This window comes from Acomys minous, assembly GCF_964271855.1.
Source record: "Acomys minous genome assembly, chromosome: 6".
Lineage (NCBI taxonomy): Eukaryota > Metazoa > Chordata > Mammalia > Rodentia > Muridae > Acomys > Acomys minous.
In genome coordinates, this window is record NC_140487.1 from 5,927,628 (window position 1) to 5,953,346 (window position 25,719).

General features: G+C 41.6%; 1 protein-coding gene across 9 annotated transcripts in view; it reads right to left on the bottom strand.

Annotated features, from left to right (window-relative positions):
- PTPRZ1 (protein tyrosine phosphatase receptor type Z1) overlaps nt 1–25,719 on the bottom strand; it is a 184,648-nt gene that overhangs the window by 8,463 nt on the left and 150,466 nt on the right. For 3 of the 9 annotated variants that reach the window (XM_084787565.1, XM_084787561.1, XM_084787566.1), the window contains 10 exons: nt 24,394–24,485; nt 19,721–19,806; nt 17,160–17,180; nt 16,891–16,987; nt 14,141–14,223; nt 12,727–12,861; nt 10,934–11,068; nt 8,381–8,562; nt 6,655–6,790; nt 4,784–4,930 (listed from right to left, as the gene is read on the bottom strand). In XM_084787565.1, the coding sequence (XP_084643691.1) occupies nt 4,784–4,930; nt 6,655–6,790; nt 8,381–8,562; nt 10,934–11,068; nt 12,727–12,861; nt 14,141–14,223; nt 16,891–16,987; nt 17,160–17,180; nt 19,721–19,806; nt 24,394–24,485 (1,114 nt within the window). The remainder of the gene's footprint in view (nt 1–4,783; nt 4,931–6,654; nt 6,791–8,380; nt 8,563–10,933; nt 11,069–12,726; nt 12,862–14,140; nt 14,224–16,890; nt 16,988–17,159; nt 17,181–19,720; nt 19,807–24,393; nt 24,486–25,719) is intronic. The other 6 variants (XM_084787562.1, XM_084787567.1, XM_084787564.1 and 3 more) reach the window with 3 other exon arrangements.

The window sequence follows — 25,719 nt, forward strand, 5'->3', positions numbered from 1 at the left end:
CCCAGATTGCCAAGCACACACTGACACACCTCAGTAAGAGTGATATTCAATGTAAACACAGCTGATGTGCTGGACCACAGAAGCTCTTTGAATTAAGCCCCTTTTTAGGGAAGCCCCAGAAGCAACTATGTTATATTCCCACGGCCTTCAGATCTTTCTGATAGCTTCCTCTGTGGGTGTGTGCCCTCCATTTCTGCTATTTACTTTCACTAATGTTATGCAGTTATTTAATTTTTGGAATGAATCCTATAAGCTGCTTCATTAGGATGCTAAAAGGCATATTATTGATTTCCAGTCACTGAAACTTGAAGTAGGATTTCACTGACACTGCACTATAAATGTTCTATACACGCACTATCTTGGTGTCAAGTATTTATGTGTTCCATAAAATAGATGGGTTGGTTTGATACTGAGATTTTTTTTTTCCTTGACAGGGTTTCTCTGTGTAGCCTTGGCTCTCCTGGAATTACTTTGTAGAGTAGGCTGGCCTCGAACTCACAGAGATCTGCCTGCCTTTGCCTTCCTGAGTGCTCAGATTACAGGCATGCTCCACCGTGCCCGACATTTGAGATTTTTTTAAAAATCAATATTTGGACATTTTTGTTTTTTAGAAATCTGGGAAATCCTTACCCCCCCCCCCATCCCCAATCCCTGCTTACAGTATGTATTTAAATTTAGAAAATATTTCTAAATTATAATAATGTTCCATCTCCATCACTTTTGTTTTTTTAAGACAGGCTCTCACTCTGTAGCCAAAACTCATATTGAATTTGTGGCAATTCTTGTCTCTGGCATCCTGAGCATGGTGATTCCAGGTGAGCCATCACACCCAGCATGTCCCTATTTTGTGTGCGGGTACTTCCTCCTTCCTGTATCAAGTGTGGACGTGTCTGAGTTATTACTGCTTTCTCTCTGCTGCCCTCCTTGAAGGCTGCACCTTCATGTCTATGCACACCCACTCTGCAAACCACTAAGCTCTTCCTGATTTAGAAGCCACTGCTTCACCTGTGTTCTTAATCCTACCTCTTTGTGCTTGCTAAGGACTTTGGCTAGTTCTAACTTCCTTCCTTCCCCTAGTTTTAAAAGAAACTCACATATCTCTTATTAATACACAATCAAAAATTTTAAAAAAGCAACATAAAGCTGTCCTGCCCCCTTAAGCTCATATTTCCTAGTAGCTATCTTTATTACTCCTTTCAGTGCAAAGTTTTAAAAAGATATATTTGAGAGAGAGAGAGAGAGAGAGAGAGAGAGAGAGAGAGAGAGAGCGAGAGAGAGAGCGTGCATGCCATATATGTTCAGGGGCCCATAGAGACCAGGAAAATGTATTATGTTTTCTGGAGCTGCAGTTATATTAGTTGACATCCACTTGCTATGGTGCTGAGATGTAACCTTGGGTCCTCTGGAAGAGCAGCAATGAATCTTAACTTCAGAGACATCTCTACAGATTTCAGAAATCTAAGTTTTCAAAGAGCAATGTGACTGTTCTTTATACTCCCTCAAATCCAGTCAGGTTTTAAAATTCAGTTTTGAAACTTGGCATGCAAAGGTATGGGTGTCACCAGAACATTTTCACACACATAGTACACATATATTGATATATTTTGCTCCGACTGTCTTCTCCTCTAATGCCCTTCTCCTTGCTCGCAGACTGCTTCTTGCTGTGCCTTTTTCATTTAGGTTTTAACTCTGGTATCGAGCGTCAATGCAATAGTGACCGTAAAGCTCGTCAGTGCCCTATGGCTGAGCGCCACTGCCCTTTCCACAGGGACTTCACCTGTTCTTAGCATCTGCCAGCTCTCTTCATTTTCTCCTTTTGAAACCTTACTTGCTCTGGATTCTTTCATTTCTTACTATCTTGAAAAAGGGGAAAGGGGAGACAGACAGAGAGAGAGGGAGAGAGAGAGAGAGAGAGAGAGAGGGAGGGAAGGAGGGAGAGAAAGAGGGAGGGAGGGAGAGAAAGAGGGAGGGAGAGAGAGAGGGAGGGAGAGAGGGAGAGAGAGAGAGAGAGAGCCTGAAACAAATGTCTGGTTTATATAGTGACTCTCTGGGAGAGAGGAAGCTCCTAGTAGTGGGCAGGCCATGCCAGCTATGGCCTGCAGCAGGACCTAACACTTCCATTTACCCCTCTTACCTCCCTTCATTTCTGCTTTATTTTTTAAATTTATTTATTTATTTATTTATTTTAAGTACTGGGGTTTGAGCACAGGGTATAGCACATGGCAGGTAAGAACGCTACCTCTGGGCTGTAGCTTCTCCCAACCCTTCATAAACACCTCATCTTTAGTGATCCTCTTACCCAGTTCCAAGGCTTCAGATAATCATCTGCACACTGGCCCTGTCTCCTTCTCTAAGCCTGATCTCTTACCACTTAGATGCGGTTTTGAGTTGCCTACTACACACTTTATCTGACGCTCTCTCTATTATGATTTGGTTATGATTTGAATGTGCTTCCCAAGGCTTCCTGTGTTCAAATTTAATCTTCCCTGTGAGGTACTGAGAGTGCGAAAACTGAGGTAGACTGTGCTGTATAGAGGGGCAGATGTGGGGAGCTGACTAGGATTACATTAAATCTTTAGGTTAGTGCTCCTGCGAATAAAACCTATTAGCTTTATAAGAGGCAGAGAGCACGTGTGTGTGTGTGTGTGTGTGTGTGTGTGTGTGTGTGTAAGGTGGAGGTTGACACCAGGTACCTCCCTCTGTTGTTCTCCAGTTAATTCCTTTGGCACATGAACTCGCTGATTCCCTTATGTTGATGAGGCAGCACGCCCCGGAGATGCAACTTTCCCCACTTCCACGGGGCTGGGATTACAGGCACCACAGCGCTTATGTAAAGCGCTCTCCATAGGGCTGGGGATCCAAAGGCGCGCTCAGGTTCATGCAGCAAGAACTGTACCAGCTGAGCCATTACGCAGCCCACAACTTTACAGTTCAGCACTAAACACGGAAGCCTGGCAACTAATAGGTACCTGACAAATATTTATGGAATAGACATGCAATTTGTTTCAAGGAACTTTTTCTTTGCATGAACCTGAAGGAATGTTGTTGTTGTTGTTGTTGTTGTTTTGTTTTTGTTTTTGTTTTTTGACAAGACAGTAAACCTTTACACCTGCAAATTTCCTGTTTATTGTGTGACCGGGAACAAAAAGTCATATCCCTCCTTTTAATTGAGCATTTAAGTTATATTTCTATTTAAATCCTGGATTATTCGGCTTAAGCCATATCAGTTCTCTTACGTGACCGTATGGTAGGTAAATCATACTTAAATGAGTGTTATGTTGACAACAGGTGATACAACTTTGAGATGCGGTTGCTAGGATGTCCTGCCATCTCTGCAGAAGGTATCCTTGCAAGTTAACTCTCATGCTTCACATTTTTGAAATTGCTTCTAGAACCTAGTCCGCATCCTTTGTCCAAAGCATCTCTATGTGACCCACATAGGCCTGCTGAGCAAGAAGACATGACATCTTTCTGCCAACAAGTTCTAAGGTCAGCAGTCACCCTGTGGTGGTTTGAGTAGGAATGGCCCCCAGAGGTCCCCGTGTTTGAATGTTTGGCCACGGGGAGCGGGGAGCGAGTGGCACTCTTAGGAGGTGTGGCCTTGTTAGAGCCCATGCAGTCTCCTGCCTGCCTTCAGATCAAGATGCCCAACGCTGGGTCCTTCCAGCACCACGCCTGCCTGCACGCTGCATGCTTCCTGCCATGATAAGGGACTGAACCTCTGAAACTGTAAGCCAGCCCCAGCTAAACGTCCTTTATAAAAGCTGCCTTGGTCCTGGTATCTCTTCACAGCAATGGAAACCCTAACTAAGACATACCGCAATCTTACTTTTGCATTCCCCAAGCACAAAAGGACAGTTCCGAGAAGGTCAGAGGTAGACTAGCGGTAGTTAGCGTGCTCTATGTTGCAGGCTAGGCAAATAGCGAGGAGAAAACGATCTCAAGGTTAATGCTCTTGGCCTTTTCCCGGGGTCTTTTAAATTCTTCGTAGACATTCTTTCCTTATACATTAGTCCCGTTGCTCCTAAAATGCTGTGGAGTTTGAGAACAGCCTGGGATCCTGTACAGGGAAATTGCAGCCCTCTCTCCCAGTGTGAGTCTGGACTTCCTCTGGTATAAGAGGCAGGTCTGCTAACACCCATTTTCTGAAATCTTTGCAAAGTGATTTCTAAAAGTGTTTTAGAAGTTTGGGAGCAAACAAAGCATGGGCCACATACCTTCCGCCTGCCCCCCCCCCCCTCCACTGGTTTTCTGCCTCAAGACAGGTGAGTGGGAGAGACTGGGGTTGAGGAAGCTATTGTAAGTAGGTGGCCTACTCTAGTCCGTGGGTTTCAAGTGAGACACAGGCTGTTTCAAAGAGGAGCAGGAACATCCTGAGCCACTGCACTTGTGCTGAAGTGGTCTGGTTTTTTCAAAGCAAAAACCAGCACTCGTCCGGGTTATATTGTAAGTCCTGTCTGTTCATTCTGTTATTCTCCGTGTCCTTCTTTCCTGGGCTGCGTCTGCATTCGTCAAAGTTAGTCTAGGGCTTCTCACAACTTTTCCTCTTGCTGCTCAGAATTAAGCATCTCTTTAAAACCCTCCGAGTGGCACTGTAACCTTGTAAGGAACAAGGAGAGGGGTTCAAACACAAAGCCCTTCTTCTGACAACAATCCTAGCTCTTCTACTCGGCCTTGTCTAGTCAAAGGAGGACCTACCGTGGTGACATCCAAGGGAGGTAGTTAAGACTTTTAAGTCAGTTCTGCGGTGACGTCCGAGAGGCCTTTAAGCGAGAAAACTCACCTGGAATTGTTTCTCTAGCTTTGTCTTGCCTGTCGCTCCAGGTATAAGGAGTGTATTAACGTAGGCATGGATGTGGTTGTCCGGGACCTCTGTCTCTTTGCTGAGTATGGCCTCAGCCAGCGTATCGTAAATGAAGACGTACTGATCCTGAGGAAACGGTAGCAACAGTGAGAACACTGCTTTACAGTTTTCTGACAGATATCTAGGTGCAAGTTTGGCAGAAAGCTTGAGGTAAAAAAAAAATGGTTGGCGAGTGGTCCTGCCAAAGCTTGCTAGTGAGGCATGGCAGGAGGGCAGGCAGGAGAGGGGGGCACAGCCAGAGTAACCTCCTCTCAACCCTCCTCCCTCTGCCTCAGGTTGATGTTGATGGGGGAAGGAGGACAGAAGACATGGGAGGGTGAAGCCAAGTCCTCCATCTTCCGATAGTCTTGAGCCTCGCTCATTTCCTGTGAGGAGCACTCCCTGACTGCAGAGCTTCTAGTGGACCTGCCCCAGGGGCTGTTCTCTTAGTAGCCCTGGTTAGGTAGGTTGTCATCCTAACACAAACTAGACATTCCTAGGAAGAGGAAATCTCCATCAAAGGAATTGCCTCCCTCAGATTAGCGTGCCTGTGCATGTGTGTGTGTGTGTGTGGGGGGGTCTTTTCTTAATTGTTCATGGATGTGGGCAAAGCCATCCCATGGGCAGGTGGGTCTTGACTGTATAAGAAACATAGCTGAGGAAGCCAGGGGAAGTGGGAATCATCGCTCTTCCAGAGTGTCTGCTTCAGTCCCTGACCTGTCTCTCCTGGATGGTGGGCCGTATCTTACAAGCTAAAAGGAAACCCTTTCTCCCTAAGCTGGTTTTAGGCCAGTGTCTTGTCACAGCAACAGAGGGCAAACTGTAACAAGTAGGTTCAAGCTATTTTGCGTTTAAAGATTCTCTTGTATTTTGCTAGCCAGCCTTTTGTCCAGTCCCTTCTGACAGGGACTGTCAGATGATGGAACGTTGTTCTGGTTTGGTTTCTGTCTCAAGCTGGTCACACTTTTCTACTTCTTCTTAAGGCTGTATTATAGCTTCCCATCTGCAGTTGTTTGTTATTTGGAAGCAGGAAAGAATAACCCGCAAATTTGTGAACCCTGTTCTGCTTTACATATGGCCATGCATTTTACATAGAAGAAACCGAATCCATTCATTGTTCCTGCTGAGCAGCTTGCTAGCATGAATAAATGTTGCATGTTCTACTGGTTCTGGCTCTTTACCATGAGCAGTGTCACATGACAGATAGCCCTCATTTTTGTCACAAAATGGGCAGAATTTAGCTGGCCTACCTATCACTTATTTGTAACAACTTAGCGTTTCAGGTTGGATTGTATTTCCCTAAAACATAAATTGTATCTCAATACAGGAATACCTCTAAGTACGGTCTTACTTGTAAATAGGGGCAGTTCAGACATAGTCAAGTTTTTCAGTTCCGCTGACATTCATAGTAGAAGAGGAAAATTTAGATACAGAGGGAAGGTAGCCATAAGAAGGCGGGGTGGTGGTGGTGGTGGTGGCGGTTAATGCTCTCAGCCGGGCGTGGTGGCACACACCTTTAATCCCAGCGCTAGGGAGACAGAGGCAAGCGGATCACTGCGAGTTCAAGGCCAGCCTGGTCTACATTGTGAGTTAAGGGTTAAGGGTACATGCAACCAACAAAGTCCAAAACAAGGCAAGAAAGCCTGTGAAGGACCACAGCCCTGCAGACACGTCACTGATGGACTTTTTTCTGTCATTTCTACCCTTCCTGTAAGCACTGCCTCCTTATGATGGCCATCCTTGGAGACTAACATGCCTTTCCATGACACCACCATACTTTACATAAAGATATATTTTTCAAAAAGCAATACCTCTGTTTGCACCAAATAATTCCTTTGCGAACGAATGTGCTTTAAGAAGCCAAATACGTTGACAGTTCCTTCGTGTTGAATCTGCTGCAGCATGCTGTCCAGCACAATGTACGTGCCTGTTCTCCCTACGCCAGCGCTGCTCAGAGGGAGAGAAAGGAATACGTCAATGTCAAGCACAAAAGGAGCATGAAAATAGGTCACTGTTAGCCGCCATGTTGATAAAAGCAGCTTCCTTCCCCAAGCAAGTAAGCCATACACAAACTTAGCCATCTAAAATTATAAGCAGTGTGGCAGTTCAGGGCAATGGTTAAAGTTTACTTTTGGGTTGTTTGTTTGTGTGAGTCAAACAGCAAGGCAAGCTAACTACTTCTTCGGGATGTTTTTAAAATAGTTCCAACAGTTATTGATGACTGACTGATATACAGTGAAATATTATGCATGAGGGCAGAGCAAGTAAAGTAGACACTTAGTCTGAGAGAAATGAAAGCATCAGCTTCAGCAAATTCTGAACCGCGAAGGTCCTGGGTCTGGGCTGCGGGGTAGGCATGTTTGCAAAGGCTTTGACACTAATGAGAGAAAAGAATTTGATGGGGCTTTCAGCTGAAAATTTCATTTCAGGGAGACCGCCAGGGATAAAGCACACCTCTTGTCATTTCTAAAGGGCCATTGTCGCCCAGCTTCTTCAAAGCCTCCGTCTGAGGGACAGAACTCAGGCAGGGCTTCTTTTCAAATGTCCCCGCAAGCACTCCAGTGGGAATTAGCACCTGTTCTGTACAATGCTCAGGTCCTTGTCCCTCGGCTGAGAGACAATCCCTGACCTTCAGAGGCTTGTTTTCTTGCACTCTTTGGTTTTCCTCAGTTTATTGTCAAGCCACCAGATTAAAAACCCTCAAGATCAACCTCTCCAACTTTATCTGAGAATACATCCAAGTAGATGATTAGACCGTGTCAGATGCGCTGTGTATCAAAGGCAAACAGTTGCTTCTGTGAAAACGCAGGCACTGCCTCAACACAAACACTGAGGGGAGGAGGAATGGGACCGGTTTGTGCAGCTGGGAAGCTCGTCACATTTGGTCAGCACTAACTGCTATTATTTTAACTGTAAAACATAGGAGCGGCATAGGTACTACAAATTGTCCTCTTTTTCCTCTAATGATGCTATTTCTATTTATCAGCCTTGCTGGAAATTCTAATTGGTGGGCAATAATGAAATGCTAAGACAACCACCGTGACTTTCAGGAGCTGGGGAAACAAGGAAGGGATTTGAAGGCCAAAATATTTTTTAAAACAACATCAGGTTATTCTGATAAATTTCTCCAAGTCTGAGTGCCTTGCTTTCTCTAATATATGCCTGGCGTGATAACTCCACAACAGATTTTGTCAGAACAGGGACAAGCTCTTAAGCACTTTAACTGTCACCCTATGGTGCTGAGTGCTGCTAATAATGGCTAAGAACAAAACCGCGCTGTGCCCGTCGCACAGTTAATGACTTGAAATCCAATTCAACAAACAGGTGGACCGAGACCTGCTGCTCTGAAATCTTCAGCCTTCCGATTGTGAGTCTGGTAGACTCGCTCTTACTGATCAGCGCTTATGGGGAAGGGAATATAATTTCACTTCCCCTGTTGCACAAAATCATTTCTAGTTTGGCAAAAGTTGCTCCTTGAGTCCCCGTGTGTCAGCATATGACGTTCTGTGAGATTGGAAGAACATCTCTGAGACTCACCTGCAGTGGACGACAACTGGCCCGACTGCATGGCGCTTGGCCTGGGCAGCCTTTCTCACGAAGGTCAGCACAGGCAGGGAGTACTCTGGGACACCCATGTCAGGCCACTGAGTGTAATGATACTGTGTGACTAGGCGCCCACTGGATCTTCCTTTCTGAGAGCCCTGGAAGAATTCAGACAGCTGATAACAGTAAGTAAGAATTATGCATAGTTATGGTGTACGGCACATATATATTTTGAAGCGTGGATGCATTTTGAGGTGACTAAATTAAGCTGATTATCATACATATTACCTTATATACTTAGTTTTTTTGTGAGAAAAAATATATATGTTCATGCAAAGATACATTTATGTTATTTATGATAGTCAACTTTATATGCCCACTTAGCTAGGCAGTTGCCATCAGTATGCTAGGATTTTGTGAAGTGTCTGGTTTTATTAGATGTGGCTAAAATTTAAATTTGTAGATCAGGTAAAGCAGCTCATCCTCCATGATGTGAGAGTGAGCCAATAAGCTGAAGACTTAAAGCAAAGACTGGGGGAAGAAGCAATGCTTCTCAAGATTGCGACACAGAAACCCAACTGGAATGCTAGCCTGATGATTTGGGCTGTAACCTGGACAAGCCTTATCTGAATTCCTAACTCTCACCCTACTCCACAGGCTTCAGTGATTGGTCATTTCCACAATCACATGAGCCAATCCAAAGCTAAAACTCCATCTAAGTAACCAGTCTCCATTAATGTCCATTTATCCACTCATCCATCTTATCCATCCAGTCATCCATCCATTTATATCTATCTGTCTGTCTGTCCCTCTCTGTCCATCCACCCACCCACCCACCGATCTATCTATCTATCATCTATCTATCTATCTATCTATCCATCCATCCATCCATCCATCCATCCATCCATCATTACTTTTTGTCCTTTTTTTTGTGAAAAGCTCAAGTAGCACATTGTTTCTCTGGGCATTTTTGCTTCTCTTATTTTAGTTTCTACCCATTTTAGGGGAGTGGTGGGATTATGTCAGGGCTACACTGTAGACTTCCCAGTCTACTACAACCAGAGGCACCTTGGCTGTTTGCCTCTAAAGGCCCAGCTGATGCTTAGACATGAGGAAGTAATCACCGGCATTAAGATGCCAAGGTGTTGAGAGCTTTTTGTAACTTTAATTATCCAGACTTAACTCTAGTTAGACTTTATCACTGTGACGACTTAATCTTGGTTGTCAACTTGACCCAACCTGGAAGAGAGAGCCCCAAGTGAGGAACTGCATCTACCAGATTAGCCTGTAGACATGTCTGTTGGAGCATTTTCCTGCTTGCTTATTGATGTGGCAGGTCTAGTCTATTATAGGCAGTGCCACTCATGGTCAGCTGGACTAAGCTGTACAAGAAAGCAGGCTGAGCAAGCAAGGAGGAACAAGCTGGCAAGCAGTACTCCTCCATGACCTCCTCCATGACCTCTGCGTCAGCTCCTGCTTTGGCTTCCCCTGGTGACAAGCAGTAAGCAAACTATAACCTTTCCTTTCAAAGTTGTTTTTTGTAGGTGTTTTATCAAAGCAACAAGAAGCCAGCAAGGAAAATCACACATTTATTGAAATACAGATTGGACGCATCAAACAACTGATGACACATCCACCATTTATTTTACTTTAGAAAGTATTCTAAAAAGCAGATAGGAATTGTGGCTATTTATGATGTATATCATAAACAACTTTTACCTGGTACAACGTGGATCAGTACATTTAAGTACATGTTGATATATGTGTTATCTCACACACTTTTTGGTGAGAACACTTAAATCTACCCTAAGAATCTTTTCAGTCTGTAATACATCATTTACGTTATAACCACCATATTATACAACAGCTCCCTTCCGATGGCTTCTTGCCCCTTTTGGTGAGCTCCACTCTAGTTCTCTTTACTCACCTCGGCAGCTACCACTCTTCTCTCTGACTTCCTAGAGTCCACATATAAATCAAATCATGCCACATTTGCCTTTCTGTTTCTGGTTATGTCACTTAACATACTGCCTTCAAGGTTCATCAAATTACCCAAAAATGACAGATACCACTATTTATTAGAGCTAAATAATATTTCATTGTGAATATATGCTCCAATTTTTTTCAGTTCATCTGTTGGCATATATGCTCGTTATTTATAAGTTACTAGATTTTTTTTTTTAATGTCAACTTGACACAAGCTAGAGTCATTTTGGAAGAAAGAACATCAATTGAGAAAATGTCCTCGTCAGATTGGTCTACGGGCAAGGCCTGTGGTGCATTTTCCTTAATGATGACTGGCATGGGAGGACCCAGTTCACTGTGGGCAGTATCATCCCTGGGCTGGTGGTCCAAGGTGCTATCAGAAAGCAGGCTGAGGAAGCTATGAGGAGCAAGTCAATATGCAGCTTTCCTCTGTGGCCTCTACATCAGGCTCCTGCCTTTAGCTTCTGCTGTCTTCCCTCTGTGATGGACTGCTGCCTGGAATTGTAAGCTGCTTGTGGTCACGGTGTTTTATCACAGCAATGGAAACCCTAAAGCACTTACCTTTTTTATCTTTGTGTTTCTTAGGGTGAAATTCCTCACAGTGTAGTAAGCAAGCACCTGAACATCCTTTTGGTTGACTAGGAAGCTCCCATACTCTTCACTACCATCAGTAGGCCAGTACTGGTCACATTTTCTCTGTAAAAAAATATGTAATTTTTATGTTTCAAACATTCACTGTGCATGTAACTCTTGAAATAAGTAAAAGTTCATGATGGTGACATGAATGGACTTTTAATTACTATTGTTGATTATTTTATGTGTATTGGTGTTTCTTCATGTATATCTATGTATCACTTATGTACCTGGTGCTCACAGAGGCTAGGTATCAGATTCCTTGGAGCTAAAGTTCCAAGTGGTTGTGATCTACCATGTAAGTTCTGGGACTCAAGACTGGACAAGACTGGATCCTCTGGAAAAGCAGCCAGCACTTATAACAGCTGACCCATCTCTCCAGGCCTGTTACTGGAGCCCTAAATATTTAAACTATGGGCACTCTCTCTCTGTCTCTGTCTCTCTCTCTGTCTCTCTGTCTCTCTCTGTCTCTGTCTCTCTCTCTCTCTCTCTCTCTCTCTCTCTCTCTCTCTCTCTCTCTCTCTTATCTGAATGATGACAAATTAATTGTAGATGGTCCAGAGATAGAATCACATAACTCAAAAAAAAAAAACCCTCAGGTAATCTAGTCCCACTTTCCTCCCTCCAGGAGACAAGGGAAGTCAAGCAAGGAGCACAGCATTACCACAGGGTCAGCACTCAGATCTAGGGTCCATGAATTGAAACCTACACCACTCTTCACTGGTTTTCAGGAGCTCAGTTTACTTTTTCTTACACTATGAAGAATGTATTGAAGAAGCAGGCAATTTGATTCCTAAAGATGAAGCATTCTGACTGACAATATCAACAGTTTCCCTTGACTTGTCACGATACCTTCTAGCATGAATAATATGGATGTGGAGAGCTGGCTCAATGGTTAAGAGCAATTGTTGCTCTTCCAGAGGACCTGGGTTCAATTCCTAGCAACCACTTAGCAACTCACAAACTGTAACTTCAGTACCTCACAACCCAATGCCTTGTTCCAGCCCCCACAAGCACCAAGCACACATATCTGGCGCACAGATATACACATGGGCAAAACACCCACACATATCACATAAGCTATACACACATGCAAAACACCTATACATATAACATAAGATAAAGATAGTTAGAAAGAATACTGATTACCTTTCATAACTTTTCCTGCTTTTTAATATTGCCTGTATCAGACATTAGAAGTAGCTGGAAATGATTTCACAGCCCTGTCATTCCAGCATTTGGGAGGGAGAGGCAGAGGGTTGGGTTTTCTTTTTTTTTAATTTTTTATTATTAATTTATTCTTGTTACATCTCAATGGTTATCCCATCCCTTGTATCCTCCCATTCTTCCCTCCCTCCCATTTTCCCCTTATTCCCCTCCCCTATGACTGTTCCTGAGGGGGACCTCCTCCCCCTGTATATGCTCATAGGGTATCAAGTCTCTTCTTGGTAGCCTGCTGTCCTTCCTCTGAGTGCCACCAAGTCTCCCCCTCCAGGGTACATGGTCAAATGTGAGGCACCAGAGTACGTGAGAAAGTCATATCCCACTCTCCACTCAACTGTGGAGAGTGTTCTGACCATTGGCTAGATCTGGGTAGGGGTTTAAAGTTGGGTTTTCAAGATCAACTTTGTATAGAGTTTTCAGTTAGCCTAGGTTGCATGAGACCTTGTCTCAGAAAACAAAACAAAACACCTAATTACAAGCACCCGGTGACTACATACTCTTCCTTTCTCCACGAGGTTTGTTATCATAACGATGACTTCCACGTTGTGCTCCCATATCATCCTCCAGAAGTCTTCGGCTGTGGACTTCAGTGGTCCCTGGGCAGCGATGTAAGCCTTTGGTCTGCTGTAGCCCTGAAGAAACAAATTGCAAGTATGTCCTGTTACCTGAGTCACACTCGTCTTTAGAATTGTGGTGTTTAAAGGTCAGCACCCAATATCAGGAAACTTCACAAAGAGCTTGCAAAGCTGTAGAACAGTGGTAACACTAGTAAAGATAGAAATTTGCCTTCAACTTTAACTTTTGTACACAATAATTAGTTTTCTTTGAGACAACCACAGACTTGCATCTCTGCTTCAGAGGCATTTGGTCCAAAACTATATACTGTAGTTAAAGTCCATCCTTAATTGTATTATTTTGAAATGTTTTTTAGGCAGCAAGGCTCAGTTGTCTATAGTTAAGAAGGTGCTAGAATTACAGCCTCTTTCCTCTCCTTGGAGACACTGAGCCTGGCTAATCATTTCCAGCTGTCTCTTAAGGAACGATCTGTGTTGAGCTGATGCTTTGCCAACTCTGCTCTAATCTATCTCCTGTACAAAATGGAAGCAACAGCCCTGACTTAGGGATGAGGACACTGAAGCTCAGAGGAGTTAAATGATGCTCAGCATCATCGCTAGCCAGTGGCAGAGCTGGATACCTCCCGAGGCCACACTCCTCTGCACAGAAGGGGCCCTCCTCTGGAAGCAAGGAGCAGATGCTCTTATAATGAACACACTCTATGGGCAGGAACTCACTTCTCTGAACTCAGTGTTGAAATGCAGCATTGACACGAAGACAGACTGTGAAACCAGAGCCAGGAAAATAACAGCGCTCTGCTGTCATCCAGTTGACCACACTGGGGGAATTAGGTCAATTATGCATAATGTATAGTTCAGAATAGGGCAGCAAAGCTGATGTCATGAGGTTGCCTAAAACCATAGAGACTGGTCGCTGGCTTCACAGCATCATTGGCATTTTGCTCCCTACTACCATGGAAATATTTCAGTTTAGATTTATTGATCATCTGTGATTTATATAACATTGTGCCAGGAACTATGGGAAAATTCAAACTAAGTACTAGACCTAGACCCTCACATTTATCGAGGTGTCAGCCTAGCTGAATACTCACATTCTACCTGGGACATATATATTAGCCTGAATTCCTTCCCTCTCTTACAAACTAACATAAGAACAGTCTTATTTGACCTAAAGTCCTGTGGCCAAAGGATCTCCTATGATTTATTTACCATTTGTTTGCATTTTCATTATATATCAGATAACATTTATTATACAATGGCATATGTACCTCATTGTGGCCTAACAAATTCCGGGCTTTACAAAAATTCCACAAAATTTTAAGTCAAACATGCTTACATCAACGTAATTGGCATTGATGTAATCAGTCAGTTTTCCATCTTTCTCAGCAAGCTGTGTGAGCTTCACCCTGCTGTGGTCATCTGGAACAAAAAGGGCGTTATATCTCACTAAAGCGCAATCTCACTAAAGCGCAGACTGCTCGTCACAACAACGGTCTTCTATACTTGTATCATAAATTTTACCACAAAGTTAAACCCAACACAAAATAATCTACTTTAGTAAGTACGGGACATATCGATTTGAGAAGCCGATGGGCAATGGTCTCAAACTGCAGTACGCTTCTAGTGCAGTGAGACCAGGAGACCCAGAAGGTGATGCGCAGGTGCCTGGAGGGAGGGGCACAGCGCCTACAGTGGCGTAAAGCAGCAGCTGCACAGGTGTAAGGCAACAATCAAACTTCTGAGTGAGGCTGGAGTGTGAAGTTGGCATCTTAGGTGGGTTTTTGAAGTGCCACAGGGACTAGGAGCAGTGGAGTGAGGGAAGGAGGAAGGAAAGCTGAGGAGGGGCAGCAGCAGACAGCGTCTGAACGGGAAGCTGGAAGAGGAAGAGACAGCAGTGACGGGAGTTTCCATGAAGGGTTACAAACAAGGACAAGGAAGTACATGCTGACCAAATGATAGCAGTTCTATTAACACCCGACACTGATGCTTCTCTGACAGCGACAGGCTGCAAGAGTACAGACAGGTGTAAATAGATTTGTGGCTCATGAAGGATGAGTCTGGACGCCAGGCTGACCTATTTCTATATCCTTAGCCTAATATGCTTTCTTTAAAATAGGGTTGTTTTTCTTTATTTCTAATATAGATCTGTTAGTACCATTTTTCCAGGTTGTTTTAGGTGGGAAATAAAGCAGTACTATTTACGATGCTAAGGAAACCCCTAGCCTGCTTAACATAACCAGGATAAATGTCTCAGATGAAGAAACAACTCTATAGTAGAATCCTCTGCTAAAAAGTAAATACTGATGTGAATCACACAGAAGGGAAGGCAGCATCTAAGCAAACTACTGAAGAGAGCATAGTAAGTAAAGAGATCAACATGCAGTCCTGGAGGCTCCCATAACCAGCCTGGACGGAGAACTTAAGCAACCCTGTGGTGATGGATGTAGTTAGGAAGCCATCCAGTGACCATAGGAGAATGGATCTAAGTTTTTATGGTTTTTTTCCTCTTAGAGGGAGGAAGGAATATAAAATCAGATTTCAAGGTAAGGAGGGAATACTCTGCAGGCTTCCAAAGGCAAAACGGATATATCAGTCCAGCCACAAAACCTTGGGTCTACAATATTATGCTGCAAAATATACTAGGGCAATGGTGGCACAAATCTTGTGAAAGTAACCAGCCAATGTCTGCTTTGACCTAAGCCCCACTCCAAGAGGTGTAATCCATACCCGACACTGCTTTGATGACCAAGAACTAGATACTTGTTGGCTCAGAGACCTAGAGTGAAACCAAATACTATTGATCTTTAAAACAAAAAGTAGCAATAAAATGGCTCCTAATGATGTTCTGCTATATTCAGAAATCAGCATTTTATTCGCCATCATTAGAGAAGCTTTCTCCTGTAGCGGACTGCAGCAAATACAAGATGCCCACAGCTGGAGATTACACATACAAGGAGAGAGAGACAAAGAGACCTTGGAACACTCAGCTCACCCTGTCTCCCAGTCCCCTATACCCCCCCTCCACCTCAGGGCTCAGGGAACCACAGGAAAAGGAGGCAGAAGGACTATAAGAGCCAGAGGATGGAGGACACTAGGAGAACAAGTCCCACCAAATCAACTGAGCAAAGCTCATCTGAACTCACAAAACCTAAAGCAGCAAGCACAGGCATGCATGGGTCTGCACCAGGTCCTCTGTGTATGTATTATGGCTTTCAGTTTGGTGTTTTCATGGGGCTTCTGCATGTGTGAGCCAGTGGGTGCTGATTCTTGTGACTGCTCTTGGCTCTTTTCCTTCTGTTGGCTTGCCTCATCCGGCTTTGATGTGATAGTTTCTGGCTTTATCTTATTTTATTTTATTTTGCTAAGGTTTACTGTTATCTCTTAAGAAGGCTGTTCTTTTCTAATGAGGGAGGGAGAGAGAGAGAGAGAGAGAGAGAGAGAGAGAGAGAGAGAGAGAGAGAGAGAGAGAGAGAGAGAGGATCCATATGGGAGGGGAGGTAGGGAGGAACAAGTGCTCTAACAGGAATGAAGGAAAATGGAAATAGAAGGAAGATAGAAATAAAACTGCATTACGGATGGAAGCACCAACGCTGCTCAAGGATGAAGGAAAAACGCAGCTAAGAAAACGTAGCAGGCAGGAAGGAGCAGAGGATGCTTAGCGGATCCTTTGTAAAACCCAGGAAGAATTCCAAGAGTGTGTGGAAGCCAGCACAGGTAAGAGCAGAGAGGGGAAGCCAAGAGAAGCTCAGCTGGTTAATAAATTCACTAAGAGCGAGTGGATCCCAAGCAGAAGTTGGACTGTAAATTGTAAACAATGGCCGAACCCTCAGTTAGAGGAATACAGTCTATGGGCCTGAGGAAAGAACTAGATTAAAATCAAAGCTCCTTCTGTATAAAGGAAGCAAATTCCATCGAGGGCCATGTGTGCTGAAGTGACCCCAGTGTAATGCTAGTACCAGCAGGCAGAACCTTCTCTCCCTGATCACACAGGCCTTGAAACAGCCCCACTGAGGCCCTTTGGCCAATGATGTGAGTCCACCCGCCAGCAGGACAGCGCTGATAACGCCAAGTTAAGAACATACTTACAGGCGACAATGTTGACGTATCTGTTCTTGTGCTTGTTTTCTGGGTGATTGGAGCTGTCTGCTGTAATACCTAAGTCAGCAGTACAACTCTGCACTTCCTGGAAAAAATGGCATGCATAGCATTTTAAAACAAGCTCTTTCAAAACAAGTGCCTTCAAATATAAGGAAGACAAAACAAATAAAATAGTCTAGCAAAAAAAAATGTATATGCAAATTTACATGTTACAACTACTTCTTGGCTAAAGAAAATGCAGTGAAATAATGCCTTACCTGGTAAAACTCTTTCAGTGTCTAATGAGGAAATGAATGCCAAAAAAGTAAAGAAATCAAATTCCACAGCACACGACAAATGAGAAAAGAAAGTGTTCATATTAGGTTTACAATGGAAAGCTAGGATCATGCAATAAATACATTTGTCACAAATAACACAACAGAATGTTTCAAACAGTTGCATGCACATCAAAATGCCTAATAATTTGGAACCTTAATTATGTAAATGGAAAAAAACAGCATGTTTAAATGAGGATGCAGATGTAATATGATGAATATTTAAAATGCAAATAAGAACCACATATCCCATGACCTATTTTGTCATAGTAATTGGATTTGCTAATGTACAAATATAGTTTGAATTGACTTCAATAGCACTATTTGAAACTCTGAATTAGTGATACATTTTTTGAGTTATTTTATGGAATAAATAGCTTCCTGTTAGGTGGGTTTATGACATATTTGGAGTTGTCAAAACATTAAATACTCCGAAAAGAGTTTTAATCACAGGCACCGTAATTTTGAAACAAAATTTAGAAAGCATTACTTTGTATAGATTAAACTAGTAGAACAGTTTTGTTTTTCCTTTTTAAGTCTTCAATGGGCACAGAAAAACAGTTTGACTATCTTTCTATTAAAATGGATTAAAGACTTTCCCGGAAATGTTTCTTAGCTAAACATAACAGTTTATGATTTATAAATATTTAGAACTGAGAAAATAAAATGCAATCCTTCTAATTTCAGAGAAAATATAACCCAAATATGAGTCTAGCTCCCAGCAAATGTTCTGGCCCCTGCCTATAGAAGCTCTTAAGGCCTCTTTGGCAACAAGCCATTCTGAATGACTGAAACCAGTCTAACAGATGAACCACTTACAAGGTGTAGCATTATTAGTGATTAAGGTAATTAGTAAGCAAATGAAAAGTTTTCTTAAATCAGACTGAGCTTAAAAGCAATGAAATTAAGAGAAATATTTTGAGTAGAAATGTGTTTATTATATTAATTTAATTCTCTGGACTGTTTAATAATTTCAGGATGTCTCGATAGGTGTGAATCGAATCTAACTGGCCTTTAGACAATTTTAACTATAAATCATTTGTTTTATGCTTAGGATTTGTTTTTGTGCATGGGGAAAGTCAGAGCTATTTTTCTTGTGTCTTTCCCTGCTGAGCTTTGGCTCTGTTTGATGGTAGCCTGGCAGTTCCCATCAGTTACAAGAGCAGGTGTCTTTAGCACCAAAGTTAAAACTGAAGCAATACAGTGTTCCCAGTGACCTACCTTAGAGTAAATGAGAGCTAACCAATCCTTTAATTATGAAACTATACTATAGCACATTTCACTTGTATTCTTTTGAAAGTTTTCTAGTCTGTGTGGCCTTTCTCTCCCTCCCTCCCTCCCTCCCTCCCTCCCTCCCTCCTTCCCTCCCTCCCTCCCTCCCTCCTTCCCTCCCTATGTCTTGATTGACAGGACTCTTAGGAAGTTGTCGGGCATAAGAAGTTGTTGAGTATACAGAGAATAGATCAAGGGACAACAAATCCAGTGATCAGGGACAGAGCTGTTCCAAGACCTTTAAAAAGAGAGTTCTAGGGAGTGTTGAGGAGGTGGGGGTAAGGGAGAGACAAAAAGGCAGTATAGAGCGTAGTGCTCCCTAGCTGGGGTGATGGAGTGATGAGAACGGGGCTGAGAACTGTTTACTTGTTTTTAAGATTAATGGAAAAGGTATGAGATTTGAATCCCACCAGTTGTTAATTAATTTCTATGAAGTTTGTTCACATCAGTTGTTTATGTATGATTCCATGTAATGAAATACAACTCCTGGAGTTGAATAAAGGTTGGCCATGAAGCCCCTGCTCGGCAGCCTATAACCCTCTGAAATGACAGATCCTTGTCTGTGTGGCTTTCATTATTTTAACTGGGACACATGACTCTTTATTTTTGAGAAGTGTGCTTGAGTGATAGGCCAGTGGGCATGATACACTTGCAGTAAAAATTTCCACTTCTAAGAACATTTAACAATGATGTTAGAAAAATTTTTAAATTGATTATAAAGCTCAAAATGATTTTAGAAATATATGCTTTCTTGGAAAGTGAATGTGATTTTACTTTGTTTAATGAAAGTTTCTAAATATTCAGAATTTGTGTTGGTGTAGGCGTCATACTTACAATTAAGGATTTGTATTTAGTCTTGCTGAGAGTCAAGTTTAGTAGTTTAGTATAATTTATGTAGTTTAGAAAATGAAAATGAATCACTCTTACTTATTTAGGTTTGAAGAAAAGATTGTGAGCAATCTGCACTTAATGAGAGAGAATTCATACTTATGTTTATTTCTTCTAACCCAAGCTCACTTTTAAAACAGAAAGCCAATCTTCCAAGTTAGATAATCCAAGTTAGATAGTAACCAAAACACATCACCTAAGCAGATATGTAATTATGGAACCAATATCATATTTTTCCTAGAAACAAGAGTTATTTCTATATATTTACATCATAAAGTAGTTTCCTGCTAAATCTTTGAAATTTACTACATTTGATATTATTAGAACAGACATTTAAATCATACCTCGAATTCTTCAGTGAACCCATTACTTGCATGTAAGTCTGCAACATGCTTTGGAAAATGCTTTATTGGAATTGCTCCAATATCATCTAAGTGAATAAAAACAAGCACATGAGAAAGGATAACATTTGAAATTACTATCTCTTCCATTATAAGGTATCATTTAAAATAACTTCAAAATTCAGAGACTTGATACCCTATGAGCATATATAGGGGGAGGAAGTCCCCCTCAATAACAGTCATACAGGAGGGAAGTAAGGGGAAAATGGGAGGGAGGGAGGAATGGGAGGACACAAGGGACAGGATAACAATTGAGATGTAATATGAATAAATTAATAAAATATATTAAAAAATAACTTCAAAATTCAACCATGATAATTCAACTAAATTGCAATTAACAAATATATATATATATATATATTAGACTTGGGTTTGATTATAAAGTTTTCATTATATACTTAAGGAGAAACTAATTTCTTTTTAATGTTAATTTAAAAATAACACTAAAAATCATACTTCTTACCAATGTACTCATCATGTTTTGGGCACTTTTGTATAATATAAGTAAAGATTCTATGTAAATTCTGGCAAAAATATGTGCAGAAATAACATATTATTTTACTTATTAATAAATGTTTATTTTTATGTATAAAATAAACATTTTTGTGTCAATACATAAAAAGCTGGCCTTATGTTTATAATATTGCACTGTCTAGATTTAAATTTGCCAATCCTCCTGACTCAATCTCCCAAGTGTGAGATTTGAGGTATTGTACCACAATCCCCAGCTATATTTTCAGTCTATTATAATGCATGTACAATTGTATAAAGTTACATAGTTTAATATCTTATAATAAAAAACTATATGTTTATGCTTGAAAATATTTCTTCCTTCTTCTTATATGCAGCAAAAAGCATTTCTATGAAGGCTTTGATAATGCAAGGGAAATGATAATGAAAAAAGCCTTTGGAACTTTTAATCTGTGAAGTTCCAAGAATTTTAACTTGAAAAAACACCATGTAAGTAAAGTCATGGATTTGTTAACGTATTTGTGAAAGGGCCAAAATATTTTAAGTAGCCCCGTATTTTTCTTTCCTTTTTCTGGGAAAGACTTTTAAAGAGATTAAGTGGTAGTTCACAGTATATGTTTTCACAAGCAATTTCTCTGACAAGGAAACATAAAACACATTTCACTAGAAATAATTATTTACATTAACAGATGTTCAGCATTTAGGCCTTCTAAAAACTTTAAGCTTCAGTTATTAAGAATTTGTTGATTTAAAAAAAAACATAGAACCCATCTGTTCTCCCTCTCAGGTGAGTGGAGCTGAATGCTAACACTGAATTAGCCAGTGGGTGCAATTTCACCTTCTCACCTATAGAAAAGTCTTGCCTGAAAGTAGCATTTGTAATTAGGTAAGAAACAGAAATGGTCTGTCACACCTAAATCATTGGTTCCCATGAATGTCCTTTAGACCTACAGGTCCCTGCCACGCCCAGCACCATAGGCACACCAAGTCTTCCTGTCGGTTCGTTGATAATTGGTCTGCAAGAGAGACTAAGATATGTACTTCCTGATTCCACACGAAGAGTAAACACCCCTATAGTCAAGACTGCGTGTTCCAGGCCTGAGTGGACGAGAGGACCTGCCTCTGGCCACTACTCTTCTGACATGCAAAAGGCAGGCTTTGGGGATGCTGAGGCAAGTGCCTGATTTTGAATTACTATATTTTCCTGACAGTAACACACCATGCTGGCCTGTAGCTAACGCCAGGGCAAATCTGAAAGACCATGATGATGAGGTATGTAGGGAAGATGTCTGCAAGTGAAGGAAATCACAATTCCACAGACATATGAGAGTTTCTAGTCTTTAGATGCTAAAAAAATGTTAAAGAACTGATGCTGAATCAAAGTAACTTCATTGTCTTAGTATAAGCTAGAAGAAGAGAAAGCAATCTCTACGTACAGAGAGAACAAAATTAGTAACACATATTTTATGTAACACAAATTCTAGTGTAAGGAAAAATGTAAAGAAAACAATTATTTTTTTATATTTTGTTGATGGGATTTCAGAAGATAAGAAGTGCAAACCCCACATCTCTGCCATCAATTTGGGAAGCATCTAAACAGTTTGAAATAAGACTTATGCAAATGACCACATCAGAGATGAGCCTCTTTTCCTGCCCTGCTTAAAAAAAAACCACACCTTGTCATTTTCTTACCCTTTTTCTATTTATGTTTCTTCCTCAGCTTACATATATTTTTAAAAATTCATCTTTTCTTTCTCTTTTAAAAATAATTTTCTTTTATTTTTTAATATTATATCATTTCCCCCAATCCCTTTCCTACCTCTAACCCCTGCCATCCACACTCCTCTTGCTCTCCTAATTCCTGTTGTTATCTTTGTATATGTGTTTGTATTCTTTTGTTTGTTTGTTTGTTTTGTTTTTGAAGGGTTTTGGAACTTTGGGCTATAAAAGCCATTGAGTGTTCAGGGCTTAGGGAGCTATTGTGGGTCTTTGGATGGTTATGCTGAGAGCAGTGTAGACAATGGAGGCCTAGCTTGGGAAGTTTCAGGGGGAAATTTGAAAGTCCCTTAAGGGCTCTTTTAGGGATATTTAGTATATTGAATGAGGAATCTGCGGTTCTAGCCATCTCAGGCTTGAAAATAGGCCGTGATTAAGAAGAGACCAGCATCATCGCTAAGGCAAAGGTCTTCAGGGAACTGTTTCCTCAGGTCAACAGACAGATGTTGCAGCCCAGAATGGGCCTAGGCTCTGCTTTTGCTGGTAGCCCAACTTGGTAATATCTAAAAGCTCCCCAGGTGGTACTGCTTTTGAAGACAGGAAAGTATCATGAGAGACATTGAGGGTTGGCATAATGAGGGGCCAGGGGAAGATGCAGCCCAGGTGCAGCAAAGACTCTATCACTTTAGGGATGCCATTGCCATGAGATGACCTCCAAGGACAGCAGCAAGTGTGGAGAGCTAACCTGAGACTCCAAGACAAGCTGCCTGTGCTGTGGATGACAGAGACAGAGAAATGGAGCTGACAATGTCCTATGAGCCCAGAAGATAGTAAGTCCCAGCTGTTTGACACTGTGCACTATACTGTTAGACTTTGGTTTTGCCTTGACCTGATTCTAACTGTGTGCCACTCTTCCCTTTTGAAATAAGAAGAGTGCAATTACATTTTTATGTTCCAGGAGCCCACACTTAAAAGACTTTGGAATTTTTGAGATACTTTGGAAATTCTAGGAAGGCTTTGAACTTGGAAGAAGTCTGAGTTTTAACGTGTTTGAGTTATTAGAGACTGTGGAACTTTTAAAAGTTAGAATGTTTTATACGATCATATTGATATGAACATAACATCTTGGAGACAACAAGAAAGGTAACGTTATAGTTTGATAGTTATATGTTTTTATGTCAAGTTGCAAAAGGGGCAATTGTCCTGGTTACTTTTAGGGTATTTTGACTCAAACTAGAGTCTTGGGAGGAGGGATGTTAGATAGAGAAATACTTCTTTAAGGCTGGCCAAGTTTGTTGGTCATTTTCTTGATTGATGATTGAAGTGGGAGGGCCAAGCCCACTGTGGGTGGTGCCAGGCTTGTGTAGTTCGTCTGAGTTCTATAATAAAGCAGTCTTAGCAAGGCACAAAGAGCAAAGTAAGTTATGTTACTCCATGGCCTCTGCTTTAGTTCTGGCCTTCAAATTCCTGCCTTCATTTCTTTCCCTGACTTCCCTCAGTGATAGCGTATGACCCGAACATTGTAAAAGGAAATAAATCCTCTCCTTCCCAAATCGCGTTTGCTCATGGTGTTTTATAACAGCAATATAAACCCTGCTACAGGAATTACACTTAGCCTAGTGTTTTTCCTCCTGGCCACATCACTTGCTGTGAAATAGTCTGACCTTTTTTCCTTAGGCTTCCTCTACAGCAAAGGAAATGAGTGAAAGCATTATTGTGCTTTTAGCTTTTGTTTACTTGACACAAATGAGTCAGTCCAGGATGAGAGAACTTCAGCTGAGTAACTGCCTCCGATAGACTGTCTTCTGGGCATGTCTATGGGGAATTTTCCTAAATTAATTCTTGATATAAGAGAACCCATCCTACTCTGGGCAATGCCACTCCTAGGCAGGTGGCCCTGGGTTGTATACAAAAGCAAAATAAGCAAGCCATGGGGAGCAAGGCAGTTAGTGGCATACTTTCATGGTCTCTGATTCAATTCCTGCCTCCTGGTTTCTGCCTTGGGTTCATGTACTGACTTCCCTTGGTGATGAACTATAAACCTTAAGCTGAAATGCTGAAATAAACCCTCCCCCCCCCCCCAGGTTTTTTTTGGTCATTTTAAAAAATTCCAACAATGGAAACCCAACTACGACAATTATTTTCAACTAATATTAATTGCTAGTAATTTTTCTACCTATCGTACCAGAATAGTTACAAATTATTTTATCATATCATCTCTATGGCTAAGAACATATGACATTAGTGAGAACAGCATACAAGACTGGTTGGTGACTGACACATGATATAACACTTACTTTAGTAACACAAATATTTACTGATGTGCATCATAGATATATGAAAAATATTCCAATGAAGGCAAGCCTTTCTTAATCATTCCTTTCGTTCAGCACATAACAGCTGCTTATGAGCACACTCTACACCATTACCTGAAATTGGAAAGATGGGTGTTGGTGGAGTAGAGATCACTCGAGGGGATGTGTTGTCTTCCAAGTAAAAGTGAGCAGTCTGGAAGCATTTTCTGGAAGGAAAGGCAAGAACACATAAGAAGCTGGGCTTCTAGAAAATTTAGATGGAAGTTTCTAGATCACAACAGAAGTGGACACATGACCAGAAAAGTAACAATTCCATCTACAGGAATTCCATGTCATCTGAGTTTATCTCACTTTTATCAGTACCAGTTGCAAAAGAGTAAGCTGACATCAGAGAAGCTGAAAGCAGAGTAGCATTTGAAGGGGGAGGTTGGTACCAAATACTACTCTGCTGATGTAGGAAACAACATGTCTTGGGAACTCTCCGATATTGGCATGTACCAAGGTGTCTTGCCAACTTCGCAGGACAGGGGTTGAAAGTAAAGAAAGTTCCCACCTGACATTCTTAAAACAATCATGCCCTCTGGAGCATATTGGTCTGGTTGGGAAAGCTATGTCTATATAGAAATGAAATTCCACAGAGGCATCCCTTTGAGAAAAAAAGGAAAGCAGCTTTCACTGTGTACTACCACGGCAGCGATGGGACTTAAGAGAGGATAATGAGCGCACAAGCAAAACTAGAGGTGATTTTATTTCTGACAGATGCTAGTGTTGTTGATGAGCGTTTGGAGAATGAATATATTTAGAATCAATGACAATTGTGACCTACGATGTCACCTGCATCTATTTTCATTCAGATAATAAGAGTAACATCTGGTGAGAGCACACTACAGAGTACTGAGAAGAGCAAAGACACAACTACTGCTATACAATAAAGCGAGTCATCCCTTAATTTAAGAAATTTAGGTAATTAAAACCGCTAATGACTTTTTTTGATGTGTGTTATTTTATTTAAGTTATTCACGAATGGTTGAGTTTCAACAGAAATCTCTCTCTAAGGGAACACGTTAATCTTATTTTCTATTTTAGAGCTCCAAGCTACAAGTTATTTATCCTAATGAGCTTTATCATGACATTTGCTCTTATTCAGTGACCTCTTAAATCTTCATATTTTTCCAGTAAATCAGTTCCCTGGATACAGCTCTTGAATTGCCTCCCACTGTTATTAAAATCATATTGTTATCTTAGCGAGGACGATAAAGTCCTAGTTCCACCGATCTTTGTCACTTTGCTGCAGCTAACCCCTTCACCCAGCAGGCTGCAGCTACCCCTGATCTCGCTTTCTCTCAGAGAATCTCTAGTGGTACCACGTGAGCACCTTGGGTTCTGCTGCTCTGTCTGCCCACAGGCCTCCTTCCCAATACTACATCCCCTGAGAGCCCT